This window comes from Branchiostoma floridae, chromosome 14, assembly GCF_000003815.2.
Source record: "Branchiostoma floridae strain S238N-H82 chromosome 14, Bfl_VNyyK, whole genome shotgun sequence".
NCBI lineage: Eukaryota > Metazoa > Chordata > Leptocardii > Amphioxiformes > Branchiostomatidae > Branchiostoma > Branchiostoma floridae.
In genome coordinates, this window is record NC_049992.1 from 14,484,528 (window position 1) to 14,500,905 (window position 16,378).

The 16,378-nt window shown below is 40.8% G+C and overlaps 1 protein-coding gene across 1 annotated transcript; it reads left to right on the top strand.

Moving 5' to 3' along the window:
- The first annotated feature begins 463 nt into the window (after positions 1-463).
- LOC118430696 (allantoinase, mitochondrial-like) lies at positions 464-15,675 on the top strand. The gene is made up of 10 exons (XM_035841689.1): positions 464-666; positions 7,985-8,136; positions 8,828-8,942; positions 9,147-9,293; positions 9,601-9,636; positions 10,231-10,334; positions 10,965-11,151; positions 12,035-12,173; positions 13,809-14,014; positions 14,470-15,675. The coding sequence occupies exons 1-10, from the start codon at positions 517-519 to the stop codon at positions 14,602-14,604; spliced, it is 1,371 nt and encodes a 456-aa protein (XP_035697582.1). The 5' UTR covers positions 464-516; the 3' UTR covers positions 14,605-15,675.
- The last annotated feature ends 703 nt before the right edge of the window (positions 15,676-16,378 follow it).

The following is a 16,378-nucleotide window of genomic DNA, read 5'->3' on the forward strand; positions in this document are numbered from 1 at the left end:
AAGCTTTGTGATCCCTTGTTGACACAACAGAGTTCAGCGACTTTCGTACAGTCAAAGGAAAAGAATACCTGTTCGCTTGCACCACTGATTCCAAACGATATCCTGATGATGGTTTATACTGTTAATCACCACGAGTAGAAGTAACTTTAACGTTACGACTGAAAACACTGTGAGCAAGGAGGCTATAAATGTCTCACCATGCCATCGTCTTCACGCGTCAGTTCACGGACCTGCAGCGACGCCTTGTGTTCAATGAATAAACTGCAGGTGTTTCGATAGGTTGGAAAAGTAACTTTGATGTGATTGGCTAACATAATGGCTTCATGATAACATGATTGGTCAAAATTTTGGACAGGTCAAACTTTTCGGATAGTGCGTGCTTGCTTTGCTCTTATTGGTTTACAGTAATGAATGATGTTTAACCAATAGCCATCTTCCAAATAATCAACTAGGCTACAATACTGAAATATTCCGCTAGAGGACGCTGTAGTACTGTACACATTGACCTAGATCAAGATGGCGTCCCAGGTAAACTTTGACAAAGTTGTCCGGGGACGAAGAGTTGTTTTACCGGACGAAATATGTCCAGCAGAGATCTGCATCAAGGATGGAGTCATCGCAGAGATTAGAAAAGGCAACTCTTCCTCGTTTGGAGCTGGATTGGAGGTTAGTGGCGTCTTATTTACTGTTTTTTTGTCCAAGCTCGCAAGGCCCGGGCAGCGGCCGGGCTACAAGTGGCAATCATTGACCAAAAATTTATTGGACTTTGCTCTGACGTTTTCTTCGTCCTGGACGTCGCTGTAAGAATCTTGCATGTCGGCTACTGACTAAGCAACTTTGGAGCTTACAACTTTCCTCGTGATCATTATAAGTTTGATAATAACATTATGAGTAAGTAACATTACGTCCAGCATGCGAAATAAAGGGGCGTGGCGACTAAAGCCAGGCGATTCCGGCCAAAAAAAAACAAGTGCTTTTAAAAAAAGCTGGTCTTTCGCTTACTTATATTGTGTAGGTAACATGCATTGGCATAATACCGGTAGTAAGACTTATACCGGTAGATTAAAAATACTGGAACTTAAAGAGATCTACACATGCAACAATAGTTATTTCTGAGCTGTGCACACTTCAGACATCTAGGTGTCCAATACACCATTTACAAAGCATCGATAACAATGCATTCGAAGACAACAAGGCCAAAAGTTTTCAGTATACTTTTTTTTAAATTTCGGGGTAGGCAGCTCGTCGTGGGACGAACACACTGTCACATTCATTGCCAAATTTATATAGATCATAATTACACATGCTCACGGCACAAGACGAACATGATTCAACAACAATCTTGAATTTCTGTTGGTGACCTACAACTCATGTAAAAGTGTGAAGAACCGTTGCATAATAGCCCGGATCTACGACTGAATGGGCAAAATTGAACGTACGCAGCCATTCAGCCATTTTCCTGCCATTTTTATATCTACGCTAGCAGTGAAGTGTTACGTCATAGCGGTTGTGACGGACAGAAGTTAAATGAAAATTCTTGACAGTATACGTCCGTTTTCTCATGACATTTTGTATGCTCATGCAGGTTTATGTTTTATGCATTTACTGACAGAAAAGGAAGGAACATCAGAGGATGTATAAATGTACATAGCGGCAGTTAATTGTGCCGTGTTTCTTCCTACCGGTATTTTGTACCCCCTCCCAACCACGCGCCCGTTCGCCGTGTAATTCCGCGGCGTGTTACAATTACAATATTACGCTTTTAGCAGGACAAGAGTGGCAGAAAAGTTACACAGAAGAAGTGGCAAGGGTAACCTATAACAGCAACATGTAACTGGAGAAAATGATGCGTTGACAATTTGTCAAATCAGTATGGCTAGAGAAATCATCGTAAACGTACCGGTATTATGATAATAGATGTTAAAACTTTTACCAGATGAGTTTCAGAACAGTTTCAATGGTATGAAGGGGCGATACTCAAAACAATGGTCCATTTCGCTACTAAGCTGGCCTTCGCTAATTCAAGTCTGTTGATAAAATTATACTGAATGAGTTTCAAAATGCAAATGCAGTTCCATTGTGGTATGTTGAAAGGAACATTTCTTTTCGGAATGCAAAATTATTGAGATTTTGATTCATTAAGTCAGGGGTTATGAGCCACAAACTCACTCCATCGGGGTAGCTTGGAATCTTCCCATTTGGAATCAATTAGATAAAATATTAGTCAGTTTACATATATCAAAGAGGGATACAATTTTGTTGAAGTTTATTCCACGAAGATACCTTGAAATTTCGACTCGTAAGCAATTTTCCACATGCAACCGCCTCCCACCCCACGGCAGATCTCTGCACCGATGATTCTGGATTTCATAGATCTCTATGGCACTGGGACTGAAGACTGCCCGCCCAATTCCAAGACTTTTTACGCTTGCAGCTAGCTCCGCACGCCGGGGAAATGTTAACCTCCTAATACAGCTCAGCGCTATATAATGTCCTTGATTCGAAGAAAAAAGTCACGGAATTCTATTGGAAAAAAGTTACCACCATTTGCAGTCACAGTTTGATTCCTTGCCGCATGTAATTATTGATTTTTCATTCTGAAATTGAGAACGCCATGACAGGACTTGTATCTGACAAGGAGACTAACCCTCTTTGTATCGAGAGACCAGACATCTAAGCGCGTCTGATAAACATCGTGTCCGGGCATTTTCCCAGTCAAATACGGTGCTAAATCGACTCCGGCCACCATGACGCACAGCGTCTGCAAGCTTGCAAGACGTACACGTGACCGCAATACGCACCTCTGATTGGTTGATCCTACAGCTGTAGGGGGTTCCCCGCTATGGTCTACGCTCTGATTGGTCAAGCTGAAGAATTCTTTCTTTGCTGCCCCATGATGCCTTGCGCTCACCCGTGTCAAACAAAATTTCTTTGTTACATTTCTACGCACAAAAAAACCTATATTCCACAATTACATTGCAATATTGCCGTGTGGTAGTGCGGATTGTGAGATGAAGATTTCCTTCAACTGCTGGCATTGTAACGTTGTTATGCTCTGAACTTACCAAGGACGATAACGTCCTTGGAACTTGCCCAGTGTTTCTCGACCGCCTAATCATAAGGTCTTTAGCATGCCGTCCAACCTACCCCTACCTACTGGGAGGAAAGACACCACAACGTTTGGACCCTTTCGTACGCGCCGCGTTCACTAAGAGAAACGAAGTGTGACTGATATCCATCGAATACACGTACGCAAGGATACCTTAAATGTTTTCTCTTTACCTTGCAGATATAGTACAAGTTGAATCGCGGAGGTCTTTGGTTGAATAGACGTCTACAAATACGTTGTGCAGGGCACATTACAGGTCCTTTATTCCTGCTAATAAGCCATGCATAAACCAAGCAGCACATTCATGGCAGGCCGATACGTATGTCATACATACTAGTACTTGCATGGCCTTTGGCAATACCATCGAATCTGCAGGGTAGAATATCACTAGACGAAAAGACCGAATATGTAGACGGATGCTGACGGATTCCAATTTGCAACACCGGACGGATGCTGACGTATGCTGACAAATGCTGACGGATCCCAAAAACCATCACGGATCCCAAAAAATGACGGATCCCACTTGCATTCGCAACGCATTCGTAGGTATCCGCAACTCTCATCGGTGGATACAAACACAGAACCCGTATACTCAGTACTTCGTGACGGATGCTAACACTGCATTCGTATGGATACTTACTTATAATCACGGATTCGTTAGTATCTGTAAGCCACTAACTGATTCAAACATTGTATTCGTATGGATACTTAGTTTTAACGCAAACGAAAGAATACGTGGTCAGGATTCTTGTTTATCAGCGAAAAGTCTTCAGATGCAGACGAATACCAAGGATACGAATTTGCAACATCCTGACGGATGCTGACGGATAATCACGAATCCCATACACATCCGTAACGCATTCGTTGGTATCCGAAACTCGCGGTGGATGCAAACACGGAATTCGTTTGCTTACTTACTTCGTGGCGGATGCTAACACAGCTTCCGTAAGAATACTTACTTTTTATGTATGCGTGGCTAGCACTCTTGTTTTTGAGCATATATTTTATTTTTTAGATTGGTCATATCTTTCCCCCTTTTTGTACCTCGGACACCACAGTTTGTAACGTCAATACAAGTGAGACAATCCACGTTACGCTAGATACCAGGATACTCGGATTCGTAAGGATGCGAAATGGTTTTTTTCTGCATTCGTGGCAAGATTACCAACAATGCACTGCTCCAGTGGATTGCTCCAGTGGAGGGGATTCCATTGGAGCAGTGCATTGTTGGTAATCTTGGGATATCTTAAATATGCGACTCTGTATTTTTTTGCATCCGTACATTGGGGCGGTGTATTGTGGGTAATCCAATCGTTGTCTCTCTGACCAATCAGACTGCACATCAGTCAGTTTAAAAATAAAGCGGAGATAGTCAGCGTTGTCCGTGAGGGCCGCAATCTTTTTGTACCTCAAACTTTGAGTTTTGAAACGTTGAACTCGGGATATGGATTTGTACACACGTGTGTGAACTTCTGTAGTAGGGTGATGTTGAGGCGGTGACCAAACTCAAGTGGCAGTCGACGGACGGGACGGCGATCGAGGGACTGAAACAGCCAGCCCTGTTTTGTAGTTCGGCGTCCTGGAGCTATTTTACATCACTGTCCTGCGGATCTCACGGCGAGGTATGTTTTATACAATGATTGTTTCCAAACAATACCCACTTTGTATTCGTCTTTGTGACTACATTCCTTGTTGGCTAGTAGTTAGTAGCGCCTTTGGTATGCTTGGGCTGAACAGAAACTTATCAGAAAACGACATAACGGAGCCTTACAAAACACAAGTCACAAGCATGATACTCGCTGAGTAACTGTTGACTTATTTGGGAAAAATTTGAATCATCATCAAAACAGTACTTGTATACACATATGTTTGTCTCAAGCCTGGTATTTATTCGCATAGGAACATTCTGTTCCAACGGTGTTTACGTGTTTGTCTCGTGCACAATGCAAAGTCCGGCCGGGGAAGCAGATCACACCTTGTCACTAATTATGCAACGCTAGACAGTTTCTGCCGCGCCCTCCCGGGGGACTTTTTTGGTATGATAATGCGGAATGTAACGGTGATAATGGCGATACCACAATCAGATGCATTTGTTCCTGTTGTATAACAAGCCAATCTCCATTTCTTTTCATATACATCCTAATTACTTTGACGGACGCATCCATCAAACATGGATGCTTTAGCTATCTCAAAATTTGATGGGATTATTCTTTCTCTTTTTCAGAAGGCGGGTCGACATTCTCTGGCCGTGTCAACAGCTGGGAGAACACTGGACTACAGGAAGGGCACAGAAGGAATTGAGCTGGGAGGGATCAGGGCGTAACTAGCCTGAAAAGAAGCGAAGCACTGTCACTAGTAGAAAGGAGACTTTGTGCTGTTACGAGAAGCTGTACATACTGATACTATAAGTCATGTTAGTTGTACTTTACAAGCTGGATTCACTCTTTGTATCCTGTAGCCGAATGTGGAAATTCCTTAGAGTTGGACATCGCGAAGACTTTGATTTGTAATAGAAACAGATATTCGTAGAAGCAAGATTAGCCACAGACTCCCATGTCAGCTTTACATAAAAGTCAAATTGTATTCACGTTTGATCCTATATTCTATTTGGAAGTATAAGAAGTCATGTGATATTGGCGGTTAAAGGATTCAACTTTCCCTTAACATAATTAGATAACAGGGACTCTCTGTACATACCTGGTATAACCCACTCTTGTTGCAATATTGTATCTGTATACATATCATGTGGCAGACAGGATTCGGCCTCGATGACATTACGTCGTTTAGTTCTTCTCAGGACTGGTTTAGAATAAGATTATTCTGTGCATTCTTTTCCATTTCAAATCGTGTTAGCCTTTTATAAGAAAGTAATTGGGCACACATGATATTCTGATTTGTCAAATGTGCGGAAAATTCATTAAAGTGACTTTGTATCTGCAGAAAATCCCGTTTTGGATTCTTTATGATCTGATCATACGAAGAAATCCCTAATAAACGAATCGCATCCGCGGCAAATACCGCATTGGGATTTCTAAGGATCCGACCATGCCAAATATACGAGGAAAATCCTATAAAAACGACTTCGCATCCACGGCAAATTCCGTATTCGGATTCTTTAGGATCCGACCATGACAAATATACGAGGAAAATCCTATAAAAACGACTTCGCATCCGCGGCAAAGGCCGTTTTGGGACCCGTTCATTCCAGGTATTCGAAGAAATCCTTTGAAAAACGACTTCGTATCCGAGGGAAATACCGTTTGGGGATTCTTTGCGATCCGATCATTCCAGCTATTCAAAGAAATCCCTAAAAAAACGACTTCGCATCCGTGGAAAATCCCATTTTGGGATATGTTTGAGTCTTTTCATTCCGGATCCCAAAAATCCAAATTTCGGATATTTTAGGGATCCAACTCGAATCCGTTTGCATTCGCTAGGATTTGTTACAAATACGCAAATATCCCTGCTCGGATATGGCTACATCCGATACTCTTTCCCCCAGTGTATCTCGCTAGCACGGTATGGCATGGTCGACCCGGACGGACAGAAATCTAATGTCCGTCTGAGTGTCTTTCGCCGCGGAAAGAAAAAAACAAACAAAGAAAACAACAACAACATATGAATGAACAATGGAGAACTTAGCTTCCCGCTAAGTTAATTTATGGAATCTTTAAATACCATAATTTCGTTGGTTAAATTTCATTAGAATCATTATAACATAAACTTTATAACGTTATATGCAACCTTATTTTTTAATAGTCTAACTTAAATTCTTAACTGTGGGCTTAAAATAATTTTCTTGCATTTTTCTTCAACATGTGTCATACCATGAGTTCTTTTAGCTTACTAGATTGCAAGATGGTTGTACTTCTCTATTACAGTCAAACCTGTCTATAGCGGCCACTCAAGGGACTGGTCAAAATTGGCCACTATAGAGAGGTGGTCACTATAGAGAATATGCTAATTAATTGACCACAAGCAATAAGTTACACATGGTTTTAGTACCCACTGATCTTTATTCACATAATACAGTACTGTACATGTACTGCAATGATTTTTACACTATATGTATTAAGAAAACAAAAACTATAAAAAGTTCTACAGTTGATATTGTCTGAAGATACCGGTATCGTCATATTTCTTTGATCTTTCGTCTTGTATCCTTTGATGCTTCGCCGTCCGTGTGTTCCTGCTCGCGTTCACACGTCAGATTCGCCCATTATGCTAATGTGGTACTCTCAAGAAAAGTCTCGTCATTTTAGACTTATCTCTTAATAAATGTAAGAATACAATCCACCATAGTCTGAAGCTCATATCATTTTGTCTTTGTAACAATTTATTTAGAAAGTTTTTGTGATGTAAATTAACCTAAGCGATAGTGTATTAGAACGTAACTTTAACACAATTTACCTCCATAATATTGGTGTCGTCTATTGACCTTATATGACCTCGTTTGTCATCGGGTATGGGTAGCGCCAGTTTACGAGGTTTTGTTTTGAAAATAAGTCAAAGAGGTTTTAAATCCGGCGTAGGGTGACGATACGGCCGCTGTATATGGCCGAACGCATGACGAAACATAGATCAGCGGTCCGCGTGGCCGTTATCGGCAGTGTTTTTGTACCTGCGGGACCGGAATTCGTGTGGCCGTGGCCGCGTTGGACAGGTGGCCGCTAAGCCTATTTCTTAATCATTACGAATCCAAGGGACCGACAAAAAGTGGCCACTATGGGCAGGTGGCCGTTATGCAAAGGTGGCCGCTAATACAGGTTTGACTGTATTTTAAAATTTCAATCATTTACATATTTCATAGTTGTAGTCACACAGTGTCGGAGAATTGATCTATTTAATCATGACCTTCTATGGGTAACCTTACAGGTGATAGACGCGGGAGACTTGTATGTGATGCCCGGCGTTGTTGACAGCCATGTTCACGTTAACGAACCCGGCCGTACAGAGTGGGAGGGTTACGTCACTGCCACCCGGGCCGCAGCAGCTGGAGGGATCACCACTATCGTGGACATGCCTCTGTGAGTCACCTCTCAGGGTTGGACAAGTTTTCTGAAATTTACTTGTCCTATCGGGCAAGTACATTAAAAATGTACTTGCCTGAACCAACTTTTCACTTGCCCGAAATTATTTGTCATATTTTCTGTAGGTATAAAGGTTGTTTACAAACAAAGTCATGGGATCAGTCTGATAACTAAGACTAATGCAGAGGTTTTTGTGCTTCTTTAATTGACAGTGAACTGGAGAAAAACAACAACAAAATCCTCAGCACATGCAACCATCAAGGACTTAACTTTGCCTTTAGTGGGAAGGGGTTGCACTACTGGGAAAAGTCTTACTTGCCCGATTCCCACTTTCACGTGCCTGGGACAACCACACTATTGGACTTTTATAACCCTTCAAGCAGATGAATGATTTTTTTCTTTTTTTCCAATTTTCAGATTGTACCATTTTTTCACCTGACCAACACTTTTGTGCAGGTCAACTATTTGTACTGACAATAGACAATTCAAGGCTTAAGTCTTGTAAGAGAGAACACTGTACCTGAGTGTTGCTCTCATAAACTGATTTAATGATATTTTTAGGATCACTCTTTTAGATGTTAACATCAGAGGTAATATTTGCAGACAAAATTTCAAAGACAATATTTTGGTAAAGCTACATGTATTTTCATTGTTGTTACCAGATTATGTTTACTTTCTTGGCCCACAGCAACAGCATCCCTTCCACCACTACCTTAGATGCCTTCCAGACAAAGATGGACACAGCAAGGGACAAGCTGTATGTGGATGTGGCCTTCTGGGGAGGGGTGGTCCCTGGTAACGAGGTAAGATTTTAATTAGTGTATTTTCATAACGAATAATACCCACGTTTGTGAATGCTGCATTGTGATTGGTCACTTTGTGGCCCTTTGCAATTCAATCTAAGTACTGCGTTAAACTTGCCTCTATTCTATTTATTGTACTACTTGATTAAAGAAATCAAAGTTTTTATAAACAGTAGTGGCTGCATTATGTTGCATGTCCTCTAGGGGGAGCTGCGGGCCATGATAGCAGCAGGTATATCTGGGTTCAAGTGTTTCCTCATCCACAGCGGGGTGGATGAGTTTCGCCATGTCACAGAGCCAGACCTACGCACGGCCATGCAGGCTCTACAGGGAACCAACAGTGTTTTACTTGTGAGTAAAGCCCATGCAATGTTTTTTTCCACGAGTGTTATTCCATATAGGGACAGATTCTGCAGTAATTTACTACATGAGCATTTTTAGAAAGAAGCAGTCTTTGTCAGTACATGTATGATATCATAAAGTCATGCCTTTGAAAGGATGTATGTAAACTTGAGGTCACATGTACAATACACCATGAAGTTATATTTCTTGTAATGCTATGAAGCTGAATAGTTGTTAATATCATGTTAGAACAGCAGACTTGGAATCAGACTTCACAGACAATTTCCTGACTTCTGTATATGTCATGTTTTTGTAGTTCCATGCTGAAGTGGACCAACCTATTGGTACACAGGTGAGTGTGTCGTAGGTGTTTCTGTATGAGTTGTCAGCATTTGGGCACATGAAGTATTTTCACCATTTTCGTCAGCTGTAATGTTTTTAAGATAGGCACTGTTAAAACTGTGAGATTGATAATTTACAAGTGAATCCTTGTGAAGACATGTGTGCCTGTCCTTGGTGCTGAATGGTGTAGCTACAAGACTGATGCTCCTGTCCCTGAGATATTTGTATAAACAGCACTGTCAGAACTGTGAGGTCCATACATGTGAAGACTGGTGTCCCTGTCCTTGGTGCAGAATGACATAGCTACAACACTGGTGCCCCTGCCCCTGTGATATTTGTATAAACAGCATTGTCAGAACTGTAAGAGCTTGTGTCTCTGTCCTTGGTGCTGAATGATATAGCTACAACACTGGTAACCTTATCTCCGATGCTGTAATATTTGTATAAACAGCATTGTCAGAACTGTAAGAGCTTGTGTCTCTGTCCTTGGTGCTGAATGATATAGCTACAACACTGGTTCCCCTGTCCCTGGTACTGTGATATTTGTATCAACAACATTGTCAGAACTGTAAGATTTATACATGTAAATCCCCACCTGTTCCAGACCAGTACCAGTCCTCAGGTATACCAGACCTTCCTGCAGTCCAGACCAAAGGCTATGGAGAACCATGCTATACAGCTGGTGTCGGACATGTGTCAGCAGTATGGGTATGTATCAGGAAACTCTTCAAATTTATTCTATCTCCTTTATTCACATCCTTTTAAGGATGTCCATACATGTGCACAGTCAGTTGCTCATTCATTTGCTAGATAAGAAACCTCCTTCCAATTTTATTTGAATGTTAACAAGTTACACATGTCGGTACAAAGTACAGAACTGGAGGCTTTCCTCATTAGGAATGCTATACATTGGGGGTGCTATACAAAACCGTTTTTGTTTCTTATTGGACCAGGCTGGAAAAAACAGACCTGAAAATTTTTTAGGCCTATTAGGAAATAAACAGATGGTACCAGCAGGCGTTCACATGTTTCTACATTCAAATTTGGTCCAAGCTAGTAGAGGCATTAGTGTTTTGTTGTTTACATAAAGAGTAGAAGTCAGATACTCCATCAAACAGATACCTTTGTAGAGAAATGGACTATTGTTTTGAGTATTGCCCATTCACAAGTTTTCACAGACAATTAGGTCCACGTTCAGGTCCAGACCGGGACTTGGTCTTCTCGACCTGGACCGTACCTGTACTTGAATTTCCTGTACCAATACCCACCCCTCCTGTACATACATGTGCTGTTTGTTTGTCAATAATACTAACATGTGTATTACAAATACATGTCCAGGGTTCGGTGCCATATTGTACACCTGTCCTCTGCTGAAGCCCTGCCCATCATCAGGCAGGCCAGACAGCTGGGGTTACCCCTGACAGTGGAGACGTGTCATCACTACCTGACATTCTGTGCTGAAGACATCCCAGACAGGGCCACACAGTTCAAGTGTTGTCCTCCCATCAGAGAGAGGACTAATCAGGTAAAGGTTCATTAATTAACTGACCTGCATAAAAGGTAGGCAGGGAGGGAAGGATAGTCCCTCTTTTAAGGCCGTAGGGGCAGAGGACTGTTAAGAGGGGTGATCAATAACTTCCCCGCCTCACCCAGAAAAAAAGGTGCCCAACTCAAATTTGGAAGCATTGTACTAGGAAAGTGTCAAAATATCTATTAATATTATTGTCATGGTGTTGAAGGAGAATTTATGGTCAACTACAATTCGTAACAGAACAAATTAGATGCAAGATTTCGTTGTAAAACTCAACCAAGTAGGTTTTATGAGCATCCTCCTTGACCTTACCAAGAACCAGATGTTTTTCAATAGTTGTTTGACAAAACAAAAATATTAAATATAGTTTTTAAACTATAAAGTCTTTTACGAATATGTACCAACATTCAAATCATTGTGATTAATACACACCCAGCAACAGCAGGTAAAAGAGAAGGAAAAAATAATAGACAATAGAGCTGTGACCTGAGGTGTAAGTTGTGCTTATTATTTCTGAGTCAGGCCAAGGACTTATTGATCACTCCTTGTATCTTCAGCATCTAGGGCATGGTATTGGAAGGTAGAGTCAATCCAACTCTTTCCACCGCCTCTACCTCCCTAAGCAAAGTCAGGTCCCCATTTTTACACCTGGGGATGGAGTGAGGAAAGTCTTGTTAAGTGCCTTTCCCATTGAAGGATACAATGCCAGGAATGAAAGGAATTGAACCTGTGACCTCTTGGACTCTTGTCCGATAGCCTGTCCACTCAGCCATTTGACACCACTGATAATGTTCTTTACTGAGCAAACTCTGCTGCTTTGCTGTCTAACTTAAAGGTGATTTACTGTACATTTTTGGCATTTTTGTACATTACCCAGGAGCATCTGTGGCATGCACTAGAGGCAGGAGACATTGACATGGTTGTGTCAGACCACTCACCCTGCACTGCTGATCTCAAACTACTGGACACTGGGGACTTTGTAGCTGCATGGGGAGGGGTGGCTTCTGTACAGTTTGGTAGGTCTGCATGATGGGTATTGGTACTCAGAAATGGTCACATCAAACTAATATTACAAAATGCTGTGAGCTATTTAATCACTGGAAATTGGTTACAGTAAAGTAAACAGTACAATGTAAAGTAAAGTAAAGTAAAGTAAAGAATACAGTAATGTAAAGGATGCCTTATCTGTTGTTTAAGTGTAGATGATCTAGATTCTAAGGTTGCTGATTCACACTTTTGATTGGATGTTAATATCATGAGAATCACACAGCTTCATCTCGACTGTTATTACCATAAAGTTGTGGAAAAATTGGGCCAATGGTAGCCAGAAGGCCATCCTAGTTACTTTCCTTTGGCACCTATACTACAGTATTACTAGCCTGGTATCCAGCCAGATTTTAGCTCATGAGTCTCCTCTGGTCAATTACGGCATGTGACACTGCGGTAGACAAGGTAAAATGGGTACATGCTTGTAAAATTCGATAGCATTGTCGTATTGCAATGAAATTTCACAAGGTGCTAGTAGTAATTAAATGAAATAAAACACCGGACAAATTATGTTGATATGATAGATTTTTGGGTTAAAAAACACACATTTTGGTTAAAAAATATTAGGTTCATTTCATGTGCCCTGTCCTCGGTGGAGACAACGTTCTGGACCCTCATATTTCACAGGATGACAGATAAAATCAAGTTGATTTAGTTTGTCCGTCGCTATTTTGTTGTATATTAATTCATCATAACTTTTTTGGGGTAAAAAATAGGTAAAATGGATTTTTTTTCTAATTTTTGGTCAATAATCCGCTCTAGAGGAAATCCTTTCATGATCAAAACAAATAGCGATGGATAAATTTCTTTTAAAAGGGATTATAAATACGAATTTGTCTATATTGTCAGCAAAAGTACTGTTGTCACCGAGGACGAAGCCCGTAAATGCGATGGTAACAGTCCTTCAGAACCGCTGCCAGCGCCGCTGTCGTTTTCCCGCCATTTCACAACCCAAGGGTTCGGCCGTTCGATCGAACGGGCTCGGACGGTACCATTATGCGGCTTCCGCGAGGGCCTCTTTTTGTCATAGGCATCGAATTATGTCAATATTTGATACATTCTTCATCAATATCTAATACGGTTAGAATTTTGACGTTTTACCAAAAGTGGTGAGTGTGCCCCATACATAGTGTCAGTTCCTGTTTTCGCAATGTATCGTTACATTATGACATTGGACCGTTCTGCTACGTTGTGGTCAAGCGGGGTCAACTGCGGACACGTAGTGGTTCGAATTTCATGTTCCGTTCCATCGCCCTGGTAACCTTGAGGGACCGCGCCCTTTTTCACTCCTCGGCAAGCTTCATTGAATCACAGGCCGTAACTTACCCGAGTCGTCTTTCTGGACAGAAGAGACTCTGGAGCTATAATAGGGCTAGATACCAGGCTAACCCATACTCCCTAGCTGTGGAAAACTACCTAGGATGGTACCCAGGCTAAGCTAATGGCATAATGGCACCATTTCATGATTTGGAACAATCACATGACTTATGAAATCAGAAATGATGCCAATGAACTAAAATGCTGTTCTGACTAATGCACACTGAACTACTACACAAGCATCATGGATCAATGGAGGTTTGTTTTTTTACGTGATTTCTGTACAGGCCTGTCCCTGTTCTGGACTAACGCTGCCCAGAGGAACCTGACAGTTCGTGACCTTGTAAACTGGATGTGTGTCGCGACCTCTGACCTGTGTGGCATGGGTCACAGGAAGGGGTCACTGGAGGTCGGGAAGGATGCTGACCTGGTGATCTGGGACCCTGACAGTACTTTCACAGTCACTAAAGACATCATTCAACATAAGAACAAGGTGAGGTCAACTATGACAATACTGTTTAGATTAAAATGAATTGATGCTACAAGCATTTCATTTTAAGAAAGAAGAACCGTAAACTCTTTTTATGAATGATTAATGTTTTTCATTGAGAAGACATACTGTCAAAAGCTAACACTGGCAGCCCAGAGGCTGAATTGATGTTAGACTTTATCAAATCTAAAATCAAGTGATTATAACAATCGAATTAATAGAAGGAAAGCTTGATTGACACTTCTAGGCAAGAGACATGGTTTGAAAGAGACGTCCGAAATAGTATGATTACATATAACATGACAACAATTGGCTTTGAAATGAATAGCACTTTGTATAGTATATCATATATAGCACTTAGCACTTAGCAATTTTTTTTCCACAAGCAAATGAGTATTCAAACAACAAGTGAGGAAACTTGCTGAATGTTGTGTAACTCCTTACCTGTATCTCCACAGGTGACCCCGTACCTGGGTAAAGTGCTGAAGGGTGTGGTACACAGGACGCTGGTACGGGGAAACACTGTCTACAACAGCGGTACCTTCTCCAGCCAGCCAATGGGGAAAATGCTACTCAAACCTACAACTAAATAATAAGTTTATAGGGAAATACAACTACCAAATGAAATATCTTTATGTCATAGCAAGCTTCCAATAAAATGTCATTAAGTGTAGGATCATAATCTACAAGCAGATTTACCGGTGGCATAGAACAGTATAAAAAGCCGGCCAAGCAGTGTGCAACCGGCATCTGTTGGACACTGCTTGGCTGGGTTTTGATGCTGTCCTATGCCACTGGTAAATCTGCTTGAAACCAAACTGTACTACAATCAACTACCTCACTTACAATGGACAATTTTTAAAGAAATGTAGTTTTGATGACATGAAATAAGGCACTGACAAGAGCAATATGTACTACAAAAATGTATATAGATGAGATTTTTATATCAATTATATAGAATATAATAATTCCCAAATGTGCAAAGAGATTTACAGATTGTGGCTGTGCTTTATGCTTCCATGTAGCATATGACAATACATTTGAGAGTTTTTAATTATTTATGTAAAGAAAGTAATTTATTGTGTTGTAAAAAATATCACCTTAAATTTGTGTGGCAGTGATCGTTTTTTTCTACAGCCTTCTTTCTGTACTGATTGTTTTTTCCACATGTTCCAAAACATAATAAATGTTAGAAAATGCACTTTGACAGTTTCCAAATCCCCAATATCAAAAACATTACGCAATATTAAGTGTATACGTAAGATGCAATGTTTGACAAAAGGGGGGTCAAGGTTTGATTTTCATAACTAGACAACATTTGGCACTTTAAGGCAAATTTGTTTTCAATAAAAGACTTGAAAAGAAAAGCACCAACAAGACTGGTGTCCCTGTCCCTGGTGCTGAATGACACATAAAATAGCCTCCTGTGCCTAGTGCTGAATGATAAGGCTACTAGACTAGACTTAGCTACAATACTGATTTCCCTGTTGCTGAATGACAACATGACTGGTGTGCCTGTCTGTTGTGCTGAATGATATAGCTACAAAACTCGTGCCACTATCCTTGCTGTTTTATGATATACTAGTAGCTATACGACTGGAGCCCCCTGTCCCTGGTGCTGAATAATATAGCTACAATGGCCCTTGGATGTTGAAAGCCAGTACTCTAATAGGAGTGCTGTTCTTCTGGCTGTTATATAACAGATTGAATAGAATATTATAGATGTACAAGTTGTAAGCAAACAAAACAAAAAGGACTTGACCATGTAAGATTTCAATTCAAGATCGATTGTATTTGCGAAAATTCTTCGTGTCGCCTTGCATATTGATAATTCATGACTGCCATGCGCAATTGCTTTAGTTTAAGGCAATAAGCTGTAATGGTAAATTGTGACAATTATATGCGACACACAGTGTCCATGATTTACTTTATAGGCACATGTAATGTTAGCTTACAAGTAGACATCAAAGTACCGACCACTGAATCCGTAACTTATCCATTGGCCGATTTACTACCAAGGAAAACAAATATATGGCACAAGGTTTAAGCAATTACTCAGCGTCTTGGTACTTATTGTTGTTCTCAAGTGCTACAATATATTTTTATTGCACAAGATTGACGTACTCATTGTTACCGTATCAGCCCTTATTGTTTATCGTAAACAGCGTTTTAAGATCTCATAAGACGGGTGTTTACATTCTTATCCGTGGTTATTCCTATATAATCGTTTTATAACCCTTTTATGTACACACATAAAGTAAAGAAAGATAACTTCAGTTAACCCCGTTTTAACTTTGACTATAGCAATGCAATTTGAGCCTCTCATCACAGACGTAAACTAGGATAGAAGCACGATTTAGTAAAAGT

Bases quoted from the DNA above. Each gene is read 5' to 3' on its own strand.
- LOC118430696 (XM_035841689.1), top strand. From the start codon at position 517: ATGGCGTCCCAGGTAAACTTTGACAAAGTTGTCCGGGGACGAAGAGTT. The intron at 667-7,984 runs GTTAGTGGCGTC...GTAACCTTACAG, and splicing joins CGTTTGGAGCTGGATTGGAG to GTGATAGACGCGGGAGACTT. The intron at 9,637-10,230 runs GTGAGTGTGTCG...CACCTGTTCCAG, and splicing joins ACCAACCTATTGGTACACAG to ACCAGTACCAGTCCTCAGGT.